The 15,339-nt window shown below is 37.3% G+C and overlaps 3 protein-coding genes across 5 annotated transcripts; 1 reads left to right on the forward strand and 2 right to left on the reverse strand.

Moving 5' to 3' along the window:
- Nucleotides 1-289: 289 nt before the first annotated feature.
- On the reverse strand, nt 290-7,423 carry LOC107744610 (disks large homolog 1-like). Its single transcript, XM_016558368.1, has 4 exons — nt 7,346-7,423; nt 4,936-5,067; nt 1,019-1,143; nt 290-389 (listed from the first exon to the last, which is right to left on the reverse strand). The coding sequence occupies exons 1-4, from the start codon at nt 7,362-7,364 to the stop codon at nt 381-383; spliced, it is 285 nt and encodes a 94-aa protein (XP_016413854.1). The 5' UTR covers nt 7,365-7,423; the 3' UTR covers nt 290-380.
- Nucleotides 7,424-8,798: 1,375 nt separating this feature from the next.
- On the forward strand, nt 8,799-10,829 carry LOC107744609 (transmembrane protein 126A-like). Its single transcript, XM_016558365.1, has 5 exons — nt 8,799-8,924; nt 9,557-9,675; nt 9,775-9,968; nt 10,357-10,471; nt 10,556-10,829. The coding sequence occupies exons 2-5, from the start codon at nt 9,563-9,565 to the stop codon at nt 10,752-10,754; spliced, it is 621 nt and encodes a 206-aa protein (XP_016413851.1). The 5' UTR covers nt 8,799-8,924; nt 9,557-9,562; the 3' UTR covers nt 10,755-10,829.
- Nucleotides 10,830-12,081: 1,252 nt separating this feature from the next.
- LOC107744611 (CREB/ATF bZIP transcription factor-like) lies at nt 12,082-15,245 on the reverse strand. Of its 3 annotated transcripts, none has more exons than XM_016558370.1 (4): nt 15,080-15,245; nt 13,297-14,070; nt 13,039-13,111; nt 12,082-12,528 (listed from the first exon to the last, which is right to left on the reverse strand). In XM_016558370.1, exons 2-3 carry the CDS (start codon nt 14,058-14,060, stop codon nt 13,054-13,056), a joined length of 822 nt encoding a protein of 273 aa, XP_016413856.1. In that variant the 5' UTR covers nt 14,061-14,070; nt 15,080-15,245; the 3' UTR covers nt 12,082-12,528; nt 13,039-13,053. The 3 variants fall into 3 exon arrangements, with proteins under 3 accessions (XP_016413856.1, XP_016413855.1, XP_016413857.1); XM_016558369.1 differs by having other exon boundaries at nt 13,297-14,086; XM_016558371.1 differs by having other exon boundaries at nt 13,039-14,086; nt 15,080-15,244.
- Between the last annotated feature and the right edge of the window lie 94 nt (nt 15,246-15,339).

The following is a 15,339-nucleotide window of genomic DNA, read 5'->3' on the forward strand; positions in this document are numbered from 1 at the left end:
CAAATAAAACTTCATCATTAACTTTTAAGGACACAGCCTCAATGTATAAACAATCTGTAACAACACCTCTGTGATCTATGCTCCCATTAACACAGCTCATACAACGTGTCGGAAAACTAGTATCCTTACTCATATAATCACTCAGAACACTCACTCACTATCTTCACAACTCTCACAATGCTGCTTTTCCCAATAAAACTTAGTCACAAAACACACTATGAGCCACTGATCTCAGATCTGGGTCAGACATTTACCTGACATTCACTGACAAACAGTATTACACTGACCTGTAATTAGAGCCAACGCTCTCTGACAAAAGTCCTCACCCAGAGTCCTCCAATTTGAGGCATGGCTTCCACCACCATTTGAGGCACATAAACTCACGTCCACTTGTTAAGGGAAATAAACAGGAAGAGACAAATTAAAAAGGGAGAAAGGGAGAGAGAGAAAAGACGGAGAGAGAGGTCCAGCATGCTGCTATCACAAAGCAGCAGGATTAACAGTGGAGAGCATGCTACAGGGAGACTAGATTATTCTAGAACAGGACAAAAAAAAATCACTGCTAATCTTATTCTTCCTTCAAAGAGTTTTTTAAACTGTCAAATATTCAAGTGTAAAATATTTGAAGTGAACGTGTTAACCATAAAGTCACAATGAAATCAAACTTTCAATCAAAATTTCTCATTCCATAGAAATTACTTTGTTTATGGCTGACACCCCCATTCCCTCTTTTAACTCCTCCCCTTCAAACTTCTGAATAGATTTTGGTACATAACGCCCACTTTGCACAATCCAATCAATTCCCGATGTATAAATTCCTATTCCACATTTTTTTTCCCACATTCTGTTTCTCTCTGAATTACGCTAAATTATAGTAGTAAAATGGATTTGCGAATGCTAACATGAATTAAGCAAGAACAACACACACTCACACATACAGAGACACAATAAATGATCTAATTCGGACTTTGTAATCCTTATTGGATCCTGCTGTCTATGACACAAAGCCAGACTAAACTTTTGATGTGCATTCTGGAACTCTAGAAACTGTAGCAGAACAGTTGTATTGTTCTAGCTGTGGAACTTGGACCAAATAGAGATTGCTACTCGCCATCCATCCCCTGGTGTCAGGAACTCCCCCTCCTGCAAGAGTAACAGATCTGATTACAGTTTAGCAGAAGGAGCAAAAAAAAAGCTTCTCATGGGACGGTCTCTCTGTGAAACAGGAGTGCGCCGTCATGGCTCTTCTGAAGGAGCAAAAAAAAAGCTTCTCATTGGACGGTCTCTCTGTGAAACAGGAGTGCGCCGTCATGGCTCTTCTATTAAGAGGGCAGTGTCCAACCTTGTTCAGATGACAGTGACAAATAGGGCCCATTAAAAACCTCTATGGAACAAATTGGCATTGTGGTTGGTTTCACGATTAGACCGCAGTGGCTCAGTATCTAAAGGATTCCAATGAGCAGCTGTGATCTCATCAAAAAGGACAGACTCTAAAAAAAGACAGAGCCATTACAGAGAACTTTTGATTCAAACAGTAAAATACTATAATGATCTGAACTCGGTGTGATACAACCTTATAGTAACCTCGCAGCTTTCCTGCCACAAATAACACAGGCCATTTCATTTAGGCTATTGTGTACTGCCAAAGCTACCATAACTACTACTATAATGTTCTGTAGATCAAAATGTCAGGGCCTTTAGGGTTCCAAACCATCAGAATCTCAAGGTACCAAACCATTTTTATTTCAGATTTTTCTTCATGAAACACCGCAAGTGAACCTGCACACTCAGAATGGATTTTCACAGAATTTTCAACCTATGCTGTCAGGTATACATGTTTCCTGGTGAAAGCGAGAGTAGGTTAAGCAGTTAAGAGGCTGCACTTCTCTGGCATGATGGCAAACCGTCCAGATTACACTCATGCTAATGCCTTCTAAGATGATTACTGCTATTTCAGGCAGTGACCTTAACCTTTAACAGCATTTTACAGAAAATCAACAGAAAGGGGACAAGTTTGACAGATCTACATGATTGTTTAAATTTGATTTTAGTATCAAAGATGCAAGCTAATTATACAGTTAGGTTCTAAATGCATTAGGTGGAGTCATCTGTGAATGACTGCAAGAGGGCAGCAAAGAACGTGAAGGCCTGTTAGGATCACGTCACCTTTTCCAATTAATAGAAAGCAATCTGCCACAAACACAATCAGTGGGTTGAGGTAAAGGTCGGAGAAGAAAAAAAGGAATTCAGGTTATGGACAGGAAAAAGAAGGCAATATTTCACAAATATTACACTATCCAAGGCTAAATCCCTGCGCCCAGATCATAATACCACAGCACCAGCAATTAAACACACAACTATGATTTAGCATATTGCATCTAAACACACTGTTTTTTAATTACGCAATTTTTCTGCATGACTAATTCTCATCCAACTCAGTAAAAGCTTTAAAGGGGTCATATGATGCTATTTTAAAGATCATTATTTTGTGTATTTGGTGTAACAGAATATGTTGACATGCTTTAATGTTCAAAAAACACATTATTTTTCAAATACTGTACATTATTGTAGGTCCTCTATGCCCCGCCTCTCTCAAACACGTCGTTTTCAACAAAGCCCCCTCCTTTGACAAGCGCAGTCTGCTCTGATTGGCCAGCTGACCCAGTGCATTGTGATTGGCCAAACACCACAAGCGCGTTGGAAATGTAACGCTCCTTACCATAATCGCTTCAGCTTTCAAAGTAAATATCAAGACAGTTAATAATGTCGTTAGTTTTACCATCAGTGCGAGAATCAAAGTTACGCCTTCTTTCTTTGCGTGCACATATGGGCGCATTGTGCTAATATTTCCACATAGTGACGTAGATATGTGGGGCGTGTTAGAACGAGGCGGATTTGAAACTTTAGTCTTTGCAACTTTACAGATCTTCTTTATGCACCAAGAGCTTGTAACACTCCAAAGAGAAAGGAAAACTTGAAATCGCATCATATGACCCCTTTAAAACCTAGAGCTAAAGTCATAGCAAGCATAGGGCCTTGATTAGAAAATCTTGGCAAATGCAGCTAAAACATAAGTGTACGATTAAGAAATTCTGCATTAAAGTGCTTCTATGACCGACTACCATTTAAAGCAAAAGCTGTAATTTTCACAAAGCTCTGAATTACTTCCTACACTTTCATGAAAACCTAAGGAATATTTACATAAAGCAAATATATAAACAAAGCAATTTTTTTCAAAGAAATAAGAAAGTACTTCATGGTGTTTAGGGCTGCCACTAACGACTATTTTTATTTAGATTAATCTATTGACTAATTTATCGATTAATCTAAACGATTAATTTCCCACCAAAAAAAATCAACAATTTTACTTAAGAATATTTTATTAAACTATATTTCATTAAACCAAATGAAATCCAAAAGTAAAAAAGTAAAATACAACATAAAGTGCAAGAAGCAAGTGTCCATCTCATAGTCCAAATCACTGAAATCAGAGTTCAGTATTATAGTGTAAAAAATTTAATGGAACTATTAAAATGGAATCCAGAAAATAATGGAAAACAGAATTTGGTAAAGACAAAACTGTAAAACTCAATTAATTAAGACAGACTTTTTGATTAATAACATTTAATTTAACCATTAAAACGGAGTATAGAAAAATTAAAATGGAAAAAAAATTGGAAATAAAACACATTTCATAGTGCCCTATAATTATAATAAATTTTTTTGTTTTAATAAAAATATGTAAGTGAACAATAGCCTTTAAATTACTTAAAATACATATTATTATTGCTTCATTGCTATTATATAAGTTCAAATAAAGTATCAAAAGCAAGAAGTCATATGGTTTTATTGAACAAAACTGTTAAAATACATAATGTATTATAAACAAACGTCCGTGAAATGCGCCACTTCCGGTATTTTGCCGGCTATTCGACGCGAGCAAAATGAAGTTGAGGATTTTTAAAAATCGAATAGTCGAATAAAATCGACGAATCGCGACAGCCCTAATGGTGTTACATTTACACTTACATTTCTTAAAAGTGAGCAAATGCACTCAGCTACAAAATCAAAACCAGTTAGAAAAGACGAGCTGCTGATCTGACCATTGGTCACCCCGCACTGCACATTTCTGAGTTTCTTTGCTAATTGATCGAATTAACCTTTGCTTTAGACCAGAATAAATATCCGCATCCTGGTGAGAATGTTAACAGACTGTGACAGCACAGTGGTCCAACTCATTACAGAAATTATAAGACAAGACGTTATGTTCCAGATTCCAGAATCATCAATTGTACATTCTATATTCAACTAACGAAGTGTCTAAACATTTAATAACATACTAAGAGGAAATCATGGAAGTCAAAACCACCTCACTTATACTTACTAAAAGCACATGAGAGCATTTGTCCTTAAGCTGCATTTGACCTTGAGTATGAACCAATCAAGATTCAAAACCAATCTGATTCTCCTTTACCGAAAAGACAAAAGCTTGCCTTGCAGAGATTTGAGCTTATGAAGAACACGTTTAAAATACCAGAGGCACAGAGAAGCATCTCCTGCCACATCAGCAAGGTTAAAAATAACTTTATTTCAGAAAAAAGCCCTAAAGTGGCAGAATGTGCCCACTGCTTAAGAATGAACTATGAGCAAATGTCACATCAGCAGACAAAGCACATGCAACCTTAATGGAACAAATAATAAAAATGAAAACATTGACCTCAAGACATAAAAACATTGTTTTAAATTAGAACAATAAACATTAGAACACTCTTGGCGTGAATAAATTCAAGCAAATATCCTAAAAATCAATTTGAGTAACATTTGTATGTTGCTGAAAAAATCACTTATAAATAACTTTATTTCGCATCTTGTGCTTTCATTTACCTATTTCCCTATTAAAAAGAAAAATTACTCTTTTTACAAACATAAGCTTACCTATGAGAGCCTGGAAAAGACTGCTTTTGAAAATGCCCATGACTCTTAAGATGGCAGTTTTGAGCTGTTGTTCCTCTGGTTTCTTCAGTTTGGAGCAGTAGTCCTCCAGGAGGCATATTGCCCTGGCTGTGTCTGTAAGACAGAAAAAAATGTTATGCTACTGGCATTTTTTAATACAACATTTAACATGGAACATATAACATGCATTATTATTATTTATTTATTATTACATTTATTTTTAAATAAATGTCTTTAGAGTGCTCGCTCACAAACAATAAAAATGAAAATGTATGAAATCAAAACTGCCCCTTTTTACTTTTTTAAAGGAAGAGTTCACCCCAAATATGAAAACTTCTCAGTTAGATGAGTTTATTTCTTCATCTGAACAGATTTGGAAGAATTTAACATTACATCACTTGCTCACCAATGGATACTCTGCCGTTCTAACAGCTGATATAAAATAAAAACATCACAATAATCCACACAACTCCAGTCAATCAATGAATGTCTTGTGAAGAAAAAAAGCTGCATGTTCGTAAGAAACAAATCCATCAAGGTATTTTAACTTTAAACCATCACTTCCGGCCTAAGTCCTTAATCCAAAATAATGCTTCCTTCAGTTATAAAGTCTGTCCCCTGTTGTCTTATCACATCAAAATCCACTGACATATTTGTTAAGAACTGTTTTCGCTTGTAAACGGTACTTGATCTGTGCATTTTTCTCTCCTGATTCAGACGATTCAACTGTTTCACTGCAGTAAGCAGTATTATGGATAGAGTCAAAAGCAACGTTTTGAGGTTAAAAGCATTTTGATGCATTTGTTCACAACTTTTTGCTTCACAAGATGTTAACTAATGGACTGGAGTCATGTGAATTATTGTGATGCGTTTGGCAAATTTAAATTTTTTGGTGAACTATTCCTTTAATGCACATTCCTAGTCAAACTGTGAATGATTCATTGATGCAGGGTTCACTCAGTATGTCACATTAGAAGTAAAATGAGCTGCGAATAGTGATTTGTGTTGAATTTAATGACTCAGAATGACAATCTAAACTGATAACCAAGTTTTACTTCCAATGGGACATCCTTTAAGAACACAGCAGAGAAACTGTCATGCTTTTATAACACGGAAACCAGTTAATAACGTACAGAGACCCTGATAGACTCTTTACTACTGGCACAGATCATCAGAGTGACTGAGCATGACTCAGTCTCTTAGTCACACAGACAAACAGACACTAGGGACAGGACGGGGGTTAATTCCTGTCTTCAACAGAGCCCTCTGAGCAACATAAAACTTTAACATTTAAAATACATTGTAATCAGTAACATATTTGAAAATGATTACTGTGCATGCATTAATGAGACTTCTGCTAATGATTAACTACTAGGACAATAAAATTGGAGATACACTACTTTTACAAAATGCATTAAAAAAAAGACTTGTAGACATGCATGTCGTTTAAAGAGTAACTAAAGACATAGCTGCATAACAGTCTAAAATATAAATACAATCCAGCATCCGAGATCATCCGAGGTCATATGGCAAGTTGGCCATACTTGTCTATTTTTACAGACTACAAACTTACAGCACAGTGTAATTACACTACTAGTATGCCTACATATAATTACACAGTTTTAAGTCCCTACTGCATATTTTAAGCTTAGAAGGTACAGAAGTCAAAATAAAATAAGCATAATAAAAGGCACAGCCACAACAGTCCTGCTATAATATGATCATCTTTGCCTGCTTCAGCAACCACAACATATTCACCAAAACCAGTCCTGACTCCTGACATTCTGCATTACCCAAAGACACAACTATATAAATATAACTACATGTGGAAATTGACATATGTCATGCTATATTTAAACATTTTGCACATTCTGACAAATAAACATTATGCATTCAGCTTGTATGACCTCATATCAAGAGACCGTAATATTCATACTTTCAAATAATTTTATCTTCACTAGATATGATTAAAATGATGAAAAAGAACACACAAAAAGAAATAAAATGCGTGTTCTAGGTTCTGTTAGTTGTCACCCGTAGACAATTTTTTAAAAAGTAAAAATAAAAAAAGATTTTTCAAGTTTGTAAATATATCAGATTACTAGAGAAGCTTACGTCTTGCAAGAAAATAGTATTTCAGAATTTCTATTTCAAAACTGTGACACTTGCAATTTCTTTGTAATTATTTGTGAAATTTACTAGTTATTTCTGAATAAAAATTGTTTCTACACTATTTTTTTTCAGTGTACAATTTATCTTATTCATTCATATAAATTTTAACCTGAAATAATGCCGCCTTAAAAAAAAAAGTCCACACATTATGTCAACGAGTTGTTGTATACAATAATCATGTTTTCACAATTATGTACATACGCTGATGTTTATTTCTCACCTCGTTTTCTTAAGGGCATAATTACTCCTTTATGTCCTTGTGGGATTGTCACGCATGGAAACAGCAACACAAAAGTTTCGCCCTCATCTGCTGTCAGTGTTTTTGAGAAAGTGTCACCTGCTAAAGCAGCAAGTTCCTACTCATTTCGTTGATGTAGATGTAAAAGCGAACAGAATGGCAGCTCTCGGGGTCGTTGCTTGTAATTGTCAAGTTAAACAGGAAGAGACACGCGCCGAAACATCTTGCAGAAGAAAACACATGCTGAGCGCATGACTGTCGCACATGAGAAATAAATCCATAATCCGATAGAAAGAGTGGATGTTGATCGAGTGCACCTTGGTGTGTATGAGTCCTAGAAATATCAAGACTGCTCTCCAGTGTCCATATGCTCTCGGTATTAAACTCTCTGAGGATTATTTTGCTGGAATATTCGCGCAACTACTGACTCCTTAAATGCCTTTGGTGTTTAACTACATAAACATAATTCAATCACGCTGTCCATAACACAACCCATACAGTTCTGACAAATATTAAAGGCGCAGTGACTATCTAAACTAAATCTAACCACTAGTTTTTGCCCCAAAGGGCTATATACATCAAATCACAAAGGGTCTCCAGTGCATGGCTTGTCTTGGATTAGATTCAGTCAACATATGCTGATCAAGCATTATTTTAAATCCTTAAACTGTCAATAGCAACAGTTTGATGAATAAATAAGCATGACATCCTGGTATCTCGTGCCCGTGTCAGTTGAACGATGCATGCTTGTAAACAGTTCTTCAAGAACGACTTGTTCTGTACGAGAGAATGAAGTTCACGTGTTTTGTGTTTTATTTTCCGATCCTTGAACAGAAAAAAAAAAAAAAAAAATTTTTAATTGGAGACTTTAATGATCATCTTTCTGTCCAGTTTAACGTCACTTAAAAATTCAGCTTCAAGACACAAGCAAAACCATCACCATACAGGCAAACTGGTGTGTGAAATCCAGATCTCGAGGTAGAGACAGAAGACAGATTTAACTAAACAAGGCAGGATGTATTTCCCCATGAAACCCCCAACAGCAGCCTGTCGGTGCGACGCCTGTCGGAAAACACCTGCAAGTTTCATCCAGCTTTCCGATAACGCATGGCTCCACAATTGTCTCTGTAATTAAGCCAATCTGAGCAAATATATCCCAAAGGTCCTCGTCAAATGTCCCGAAACGCAGTTAAGAACAACTTCACCTCCTTTCCCGTCATTTTTTCTGTGAATTTTCACGGCATCTTTTGCCAAAGCTGGTTTGCAGACTCTCTCTACGGTGGGTGCAGTATCACCAGCAGCATCATCACCAGTTTCGCCTTAGCAACGAGAGGGTTGACCCGCGGTGATTGACAGGGCGCGTCCACCAATGGCGTTCGTTCATTCGGTCAGTTGGCCCACGCATGGACCAATAGGAATCGCCGTATTGTTCCTGGATCTCGGGGTGAAAGTTGACTGGAACATGTGGTTAGACATGGCTGCGCCCTGCTGGCATTGAGGACCGTGACTGTTGAACAGGGGATGGAAATAATTTAGCACTTATGTAAAAGCGCATTCGTATGTAAGTATCAATCCTACTATGCATAAATGAGGTAGTGACCATGTGCAAATGAAGCTGTAAATAAATAGACAGTATTACGACTGTGTTTGACGTTCAGCTGCACATCAACACAGGCAAAACAAACCAGCTGCCATTTCGGTTGAATGAGTTACTGCTTTGACCGTTGCGATGCGTCTCTTGCTATGAGCGCTGCGTTTTTAAAATTCCATATAATGTCATATCAAGTTCAGCTCATAAAGAGGCGTCTTACTAAAATATGTCCTCTACAGAGGATTAATATGAATTTCATGGATATCCAGATAGCAAGCTGTATAGAATGTATGAAAATAATTAATAGTATAATAATACGTTGAGTTATTATTAATCTTATTCTGGAATGTAAATTAAACAAAAGCAAAACTCACTGGTCGATCAACCGCTGCAGATTTTCTTCAGACAAACCAACCGTTGATATTTAAACAGCCGAATTTCGCGCTTCAGGCCAGTGACGTTTACATGTACAGTAGTTGTGATAGTCTCTAGGTCACCAAAATGAAATATCAACATTTTAAGTATGTTGTCACAACGTTGTTAGAAGGTTGTCTGTCTGCTATGAATCCGTTTGTTGATATTATATCTGTATCCCCTTTTAGATCAACATGACAGACAACGGGACGGTTGTGAAAGAAACAGGCCAAGGCCATACAGTATCCAGGGCGAAGATTACTGAAACGCTGAATAAGAAGTTTGAAAGGCTCTCTGATATAGACAAGTAAGTTAGGGTTTGTTTGTTTTTTACATATAATATGTCACAACTTTGTTTCCCCCACTGCAGTTAGCTGATGAAAGTTCCCTGTTCTGACCCCAACAGAAAACTCTTTTCATACGGCCCCATATATTTGGCTGGCAACGCTGGGTTTGCTGGCTTGATTGCCAACAGCTTTTACAGACGTGTACTAAATGTCACCCAAGGACGATTTACTTCCAGCCTTCCCATGGCTGTCCTTCCCTTTCTGACAACTGCAGCACTGTACACTGCGACCGTCTCAAACCCCTTAATGTCAGGTATGGAATGGATATAGGATTGTATGAAGATTGGTATTAAGTGGTTTCCACGTGACTCGCGTCTAAACTTCAACTTTGACCTCTTCGAAAACGTCAGCCAATCGTTATTGGTACAGTCAAATGACGTTATGTGTACGCGCCAGTACGAAAATCAAAACATGATCGGATAGATTTTGTTTAATCGACACCTCGTTTATTTCTGATCGATGCCATTACCAGGATTTTTACGTTCTAAGCTCAAGTACATTTAATTTCGTTTTGTTGGGCGTTTATTGTGCACCTTACGCTTCTTTGTTACCTTGCAACGCCCTTGAGCAAGTCACGTGAAAGCTCCTTGAGCGTTTCTGAATGTCCTGCATTGTATTGAGTAGCTACATTGCAATTGCAGGTGATCTAAACTGCCCAACCTGTACCCTGATTAGAGGGGCTTTGGTTGGTGTGGTTGGTGGTGGCATATATCCCATTTTGTTGGCCTTACCTGTCAATGCTGGTCTTGCAGCCAGGTTAGTCCAGTGTTACTACATACTGCTTTTCTTAAAAATAGAATGTGGCAAGTTATGTATAACTGATCTCCAATTGTCTTGCAGGTATAACAGTGCACCAATGCCAGAGAAGGGGAACATGATACGCTTCTGGACGAACCTCAGCAAACCCGTCGTACAGAAGATGTATGTTGTTTTACTGCTGCAGGGTTTGTTTGGATCCTACTTGAGCTCGAAGCAGTTTGACATCTACCTAAAAATGCTGAAAACATCAGATTCTGACAGCGAAGAGCTTCATGGTTAGCAGTTATTGTTAGGTATTTTGATGACAATGATCATATTGTAAATCTTATTAAAAGAAGTGAAACACTCATCCAGTGCCATGACCCAGTCTTATCAAGTTTTGTTCTTGGTTTTGATGTATTTTTGCCCATATATTTGTATATATTTTTTCCCCCATAAATAAACGTAACTTATCAATAAATTCAACTATACCTTTGTACTCTTAACCCAAAAGTTGAAAAGGTAGAAATCTACTGGTTTCCAAAAATATCCTAAATCACAAGTTGAGGATTTTTTGAAAACATTTAATGTAGTTTCTTATAAGTCTCTGAATAGCATAAACTGCCTGGACGTTGTGTTACCAGATACTACAAAACATTCATTAGAGCCTTGCCTAAACCATTTGGTTTGGGTGCATGTGCGAGAAAAATAGTGGATAAAAAGTGGTGTAAACACAAATGCCTTTTGGTAATGTACAACTAATAAAATTATCAAATGGAGAACATGTGGATCAATTACCAGTTTTTGTTAGCTACTACTAATAAAAACAATGCACTGGAAAACAAGCTTATGCATTATTTACAAGCTTATTTATAACTCTCATTTACTGCCACAAAGAGATCTTTTAATCTGAGCTAATTTCCAATTCCCTACCCACAACAATCGACCAAACCGTTCTGAAATGTAATCGGAGTAACACCAGCATTAGCTTTTAAATAAGATTACCAAAATTCAATTCAGTCACAGTGATTCAGAAAATCCAGGATAAAACTATAACATTTGAGTCAATACTACAATATTTGGGTCAATGAGAACTATATCAATATGAGAGATACTATAACATTAAAATTTACTTTGTGGACACTAACATTTTTCAGACATTGAATATTTCAAAAGGTAGTTTTATAATCACTTTGAAATTATCCTACAAGCTGTTACCACAGGAACAAAAAGTTTCTATATCTGATACAGCAGTGTTGGCACAAATATTCATTAAGATGTTCCATTTACACCGACAGCAGTACGGAGTACCAGGATAAGAAAAATCAGCTGCAGTTATACATTTCAGAACTGCTTGGGTTGATCTGCAACGCTGGAGAGCCACAGTCATTAGACCTGACCAACAATGGCCCAAACAGAATAGCTGTGTGTTTGTTTTTTGGGGTGTCACTGAATTACCAGAGCCCTTAAGGAATTTTGCAGTATACATTTGTATATAACGGAGAAACCACCACCACTCTTTATCCACCTTGACGAGAAGTAAGAAAAGGCTCTTGCAGAGAGCGAAGAAAGTGCTGTCTAAAAAGAGAAGGAGAGTGTAGTTAACATCTTAATAGGACACAAAACAATTTGCATTACTCAAATGAAAATTTATTACATTTCACTTCAAAACAGCTGAAGCCATGTGCCCGCAGTCTTTGGATTTCCATTACAGCTCACATATAGATGATCATACTCAAAAACCATGACCCTTTGAAAATTCTGTGTTAGAACATACCATTTCTCCTGACAACTGTCAAATAAAGCCCAAGTGCTTTAACAAATCAAGATGAAACACATGGAAATGACACAGATGTAAAATGTACTGTAGTCAAACATTACTATAAACAGGAGAGTTTAAATACTCATTTAGATGCTAAACGAGCATTACAGCATCTGACGTCATTAGGGGTGTGATAAAGAATCAGTAAAAACTGTAACTTACACGGTTTCGTGTACTACCTTTTTTTAAATTTACCAGGCCATGATGCAAGCTGCTGGTCCCGATTCTTCTGCTTTCCCCACAGCAAAATCCACTTTAGCATAAAGAAAAATAAGGGTTCTACATGAAAAACATTCTTTAGAAAAAATAGCGATATTTCAGAAAGGGCTCATCTATTTTCAGCAAAATACAAACTTGCCTGGAATCTTGTATTGAAATCAACATCAATGTACCAACACTGAATAAACAGGTACATAACAGATTAATATACGCGGAAGCCCTTTGTGAAACATCACCCATTTACATAATTCTTTTTAACTTTTTTTTTTGTCTACTTAACTACTTCCCTCAAAGTCTATTTTAACTGAAATTACATACAACAATTGAATAATCCAATAAACATCCAAAGTATGTAATTCAAAAAACAGTGCTTAATTTCTTTTTGTAGATTATCTTCAATACTTTAAACAGATACCAGATGAAAATGAAACACAGAAATTATAGTTTGTTTACAGTTCATATTGTGCCGTGAACTGCCAAAAAGCATTGTCCTCATCTTAGGAGTTAACCAGTTCTGTGCAGTCTTCTACAGCTTGATCCTTACCATGGATTTCAGCAGTCAAGGATGTTCTGTGACCCACTCATCCAGCATGGCGGACCAAGCACCTAGAAAAAAACTGTCAACAAGTTTAGCAGTAACTTGTATTGAAAGCAAGTTCAAAAGACATGCCATTCAAGCTCTGCACACATTTAAACAGTTAAATCTATATTTGACAACTACTGTCGTCATGTCCCCTCATTTACATCTTGTGCAAATGTTCAGTCTCGGGAAACGTTGAAAAGGTAAAATACTTGACCCTACATTTTATGCGACAAGCTTGAACTCTCTGCACATTTGGTGCAGAATTCCACCGAGACGTGGTCTTTGTCCACATGCAGGCAGACGCCACCTGCAGTATCTTTGTCTTCCACCTTCACCCTCTTCCTCGGCATGGCATAATCGTGGTCGTTCTCGTTGGATTCCTGGAAAAGTGAGGTAGAGAATTTCATGCCGTTCACACCGCTCAATCTAGACAACAGCTGAGCCAGCATGCTCTCATTGGCCAACACGGCTCTCAAGTACCTAGTTTCATTCTCCAACTCTTCCACTCTCTTGTTGAGATTCCCGTTTTCCTGCTGGAGAACACGGTTTTCTGTCATCAAAGAACCAACTCTCTGTTCCAAGCCACTGACGTATTCTTTCTTCTTTAATCGGTTCATCCTCGCTGCAATGGCGTTCTTGTTGATGATCCGACCAGAGACACCTTGCAGTTTTGACCTCTGGACTGCACCTCTACTGCGGAATGAGGGAACGTCAAGCAATGCGCTTTGGTCGGTCTCATCACTGGTCGTCGTCTGTGATTCAAAGTTGACGAAAGTATCAAGCACATCGTTGTCCAGGTCCCAGTTGAGCCCAGAGCCAAGCAGGTCATCCAGGCCCCAATCATTGGTGTCGCTTTCTGGAGAAGTCAGCATGTTCGTTTCACTTGTATCACTGGCTTTCGAAACACTATCAATCTCTTGGGAGGTACTTGTGCATGTGATGTCAGCGCTTAGGCTGCTTCTTCCTCTTTTTCTGGTGATCATGGCTGTGTTCCTAGATATTGTGTAAACTGCATAGAAATAAAACATTAGGAAATTAGCAGAAAATAAATAACAGCAAGAATTTGCTCACTTCAATAAAACAAACTCACTAAGCACTATTCTCTTCACAAAAATACTTATTAGGATATGAGTTTAACAGAGATAGAGAAGGATACAGGATATTAATAAAATACATATATACTACTGGGTTAAGTGAAAGGATTTAAATATAGAATGCGGATGCTCTATTCTATTCTGGATCTTTAGGAGACCACGGATTTAGTCTGCAGGAGCTGAACACGCAGCGCCAGGTGGAGCCTGGGGAGAATGAATGGGATGGAGCATCGAATAATTATTTAAGTAGGAATATTTGTGTATATACGTGTGTAAGAACAGGAAAAGCAAAAACAAGGAAGAAATTGATAATAAATAAACCATGACTGCATAACAGCAAAAGTAGGTGGCGATATGCACACAGGATGTAACACGCCAAAAAACGGAAGAAGAAATAGAACACAAAAACTATATTAAGGAAAAGGACATTCTTAATCTCCATTCACTTTTTATTTTATATGGGGGAGAAGCAATAAAAGTTAAGGGTAAATAAAGCTGCCAATCCACTGAACATTTCCATCTGTATTCGACTAACTTAGATAAAGTCAAACGCGAGGGCGAAATTATGTAAATTTTGGGAGTTCCAACTTAAAATATCGCAAAGAATAAACGACCAAACATCCAGATGCCTTCTTTCGCGGTTAGCAAACAATATTTAACAAAACATTGATATATAGGTATTTTTATAAAATACGTTTAAGTCAATGCATCCTCTTTCTTTTAATATAATAATCAATATGTAAACAACTCTTAATATCGAATACAACAACGGATTTAATATTCGCAGAGGTTTCGATTAACGTTAGCAGGCCGCAGCAGCGCGCCTTGACCTGCGTGACAAAGCAGATTCCTCACGTAAAGCAAACTACTTAACAGTTATATATTTGTTTATAACCGAAGCAACTTACCTTAAATTGAGTACTGATGTCTTGTGACGTCGATTGGTTGAGGGGAAAAAAACGAGAAAACTCAATTAACAAGAAAAAAGTTATATGAGCTCAGACGTTGCAAAGCCAAATGACAAGCAACGCACTTCCAACGACACTAAGAGGAACTAAAATGGCGAGTTCTGAAACATCGCGATACTTTACGTAAGCATTGCTTCTCGTAGAGGAGGAGCAAAGATTGAATGCTGTTGTTTCCACAATCAGTTTCTGTCACAGTCTAT

This window comes from Sinocyclocheilus rhinocerous, unplaced genomic scaffold (genome assembly GCF_001515625.1).
Source record: "Sinocyclocheilus rhinocerous isolate Xijiao unplaced genomic scaffold, SAMN03320098_v1.1 scaffold767, whole genome shotgun sequence".
In the NCBI taxonomy this organism is placed as follows: Eukaryota; Metazoa; Chordata; class Actinopteri; order Cypriniformes; family Cyprinidae; genus Sinocyclocheilus; species Sinocyclocheilus rhinocerous.

Bases quoted from the DNA above. Each gene is read 5' to 3' on its own strand.
- LOC107744610 (XM_016558368.1), bottom strand. The intron at 1,144-4,935 runs GTAAGCTTATGT...TTACTCTTGCAG, and splicing joins TCTTTTCCAGGCTCTCATAG to GAGGGGGAGTTCCTGACACC.
- LOC107744609 (XM_016558365.1), top strand. From the start codon at position 9,563: ATGACAGACAACGGGACGGTTGTGAAAGAAACAGGCCAAGGCCATACA. The intron at 9,676-9,774 runs GTAAGTTAGGGT...TGACCCCAACAG, and splicing joins AGGCTCTCTGATATAGACAA to AAAACTCTTTTCATACGGCC. The intron at 10,472-10,555 runs GTTAGTCCAGTG...ATTGTCTTGCAG, and splicing joins AATGCTGGTCTTGCAGCCAG to GTATAACAGTGCACCAATGC.
- LOC107744611 (XM_016558370.1), bottom strand. From the start codon at position 14,060: ATGATCACCAGAAAAAGAGGAAGAAGCAGCCTAAGCGCTGACATCACA. The intron at 13,112-13,296 runs GTAGGGTCAAGT...ACTTGTTGACAG, and splicing joins TCAAGCTTGTCGCATAAAAT to TTTTTTTCTAGGTGCTTGGT.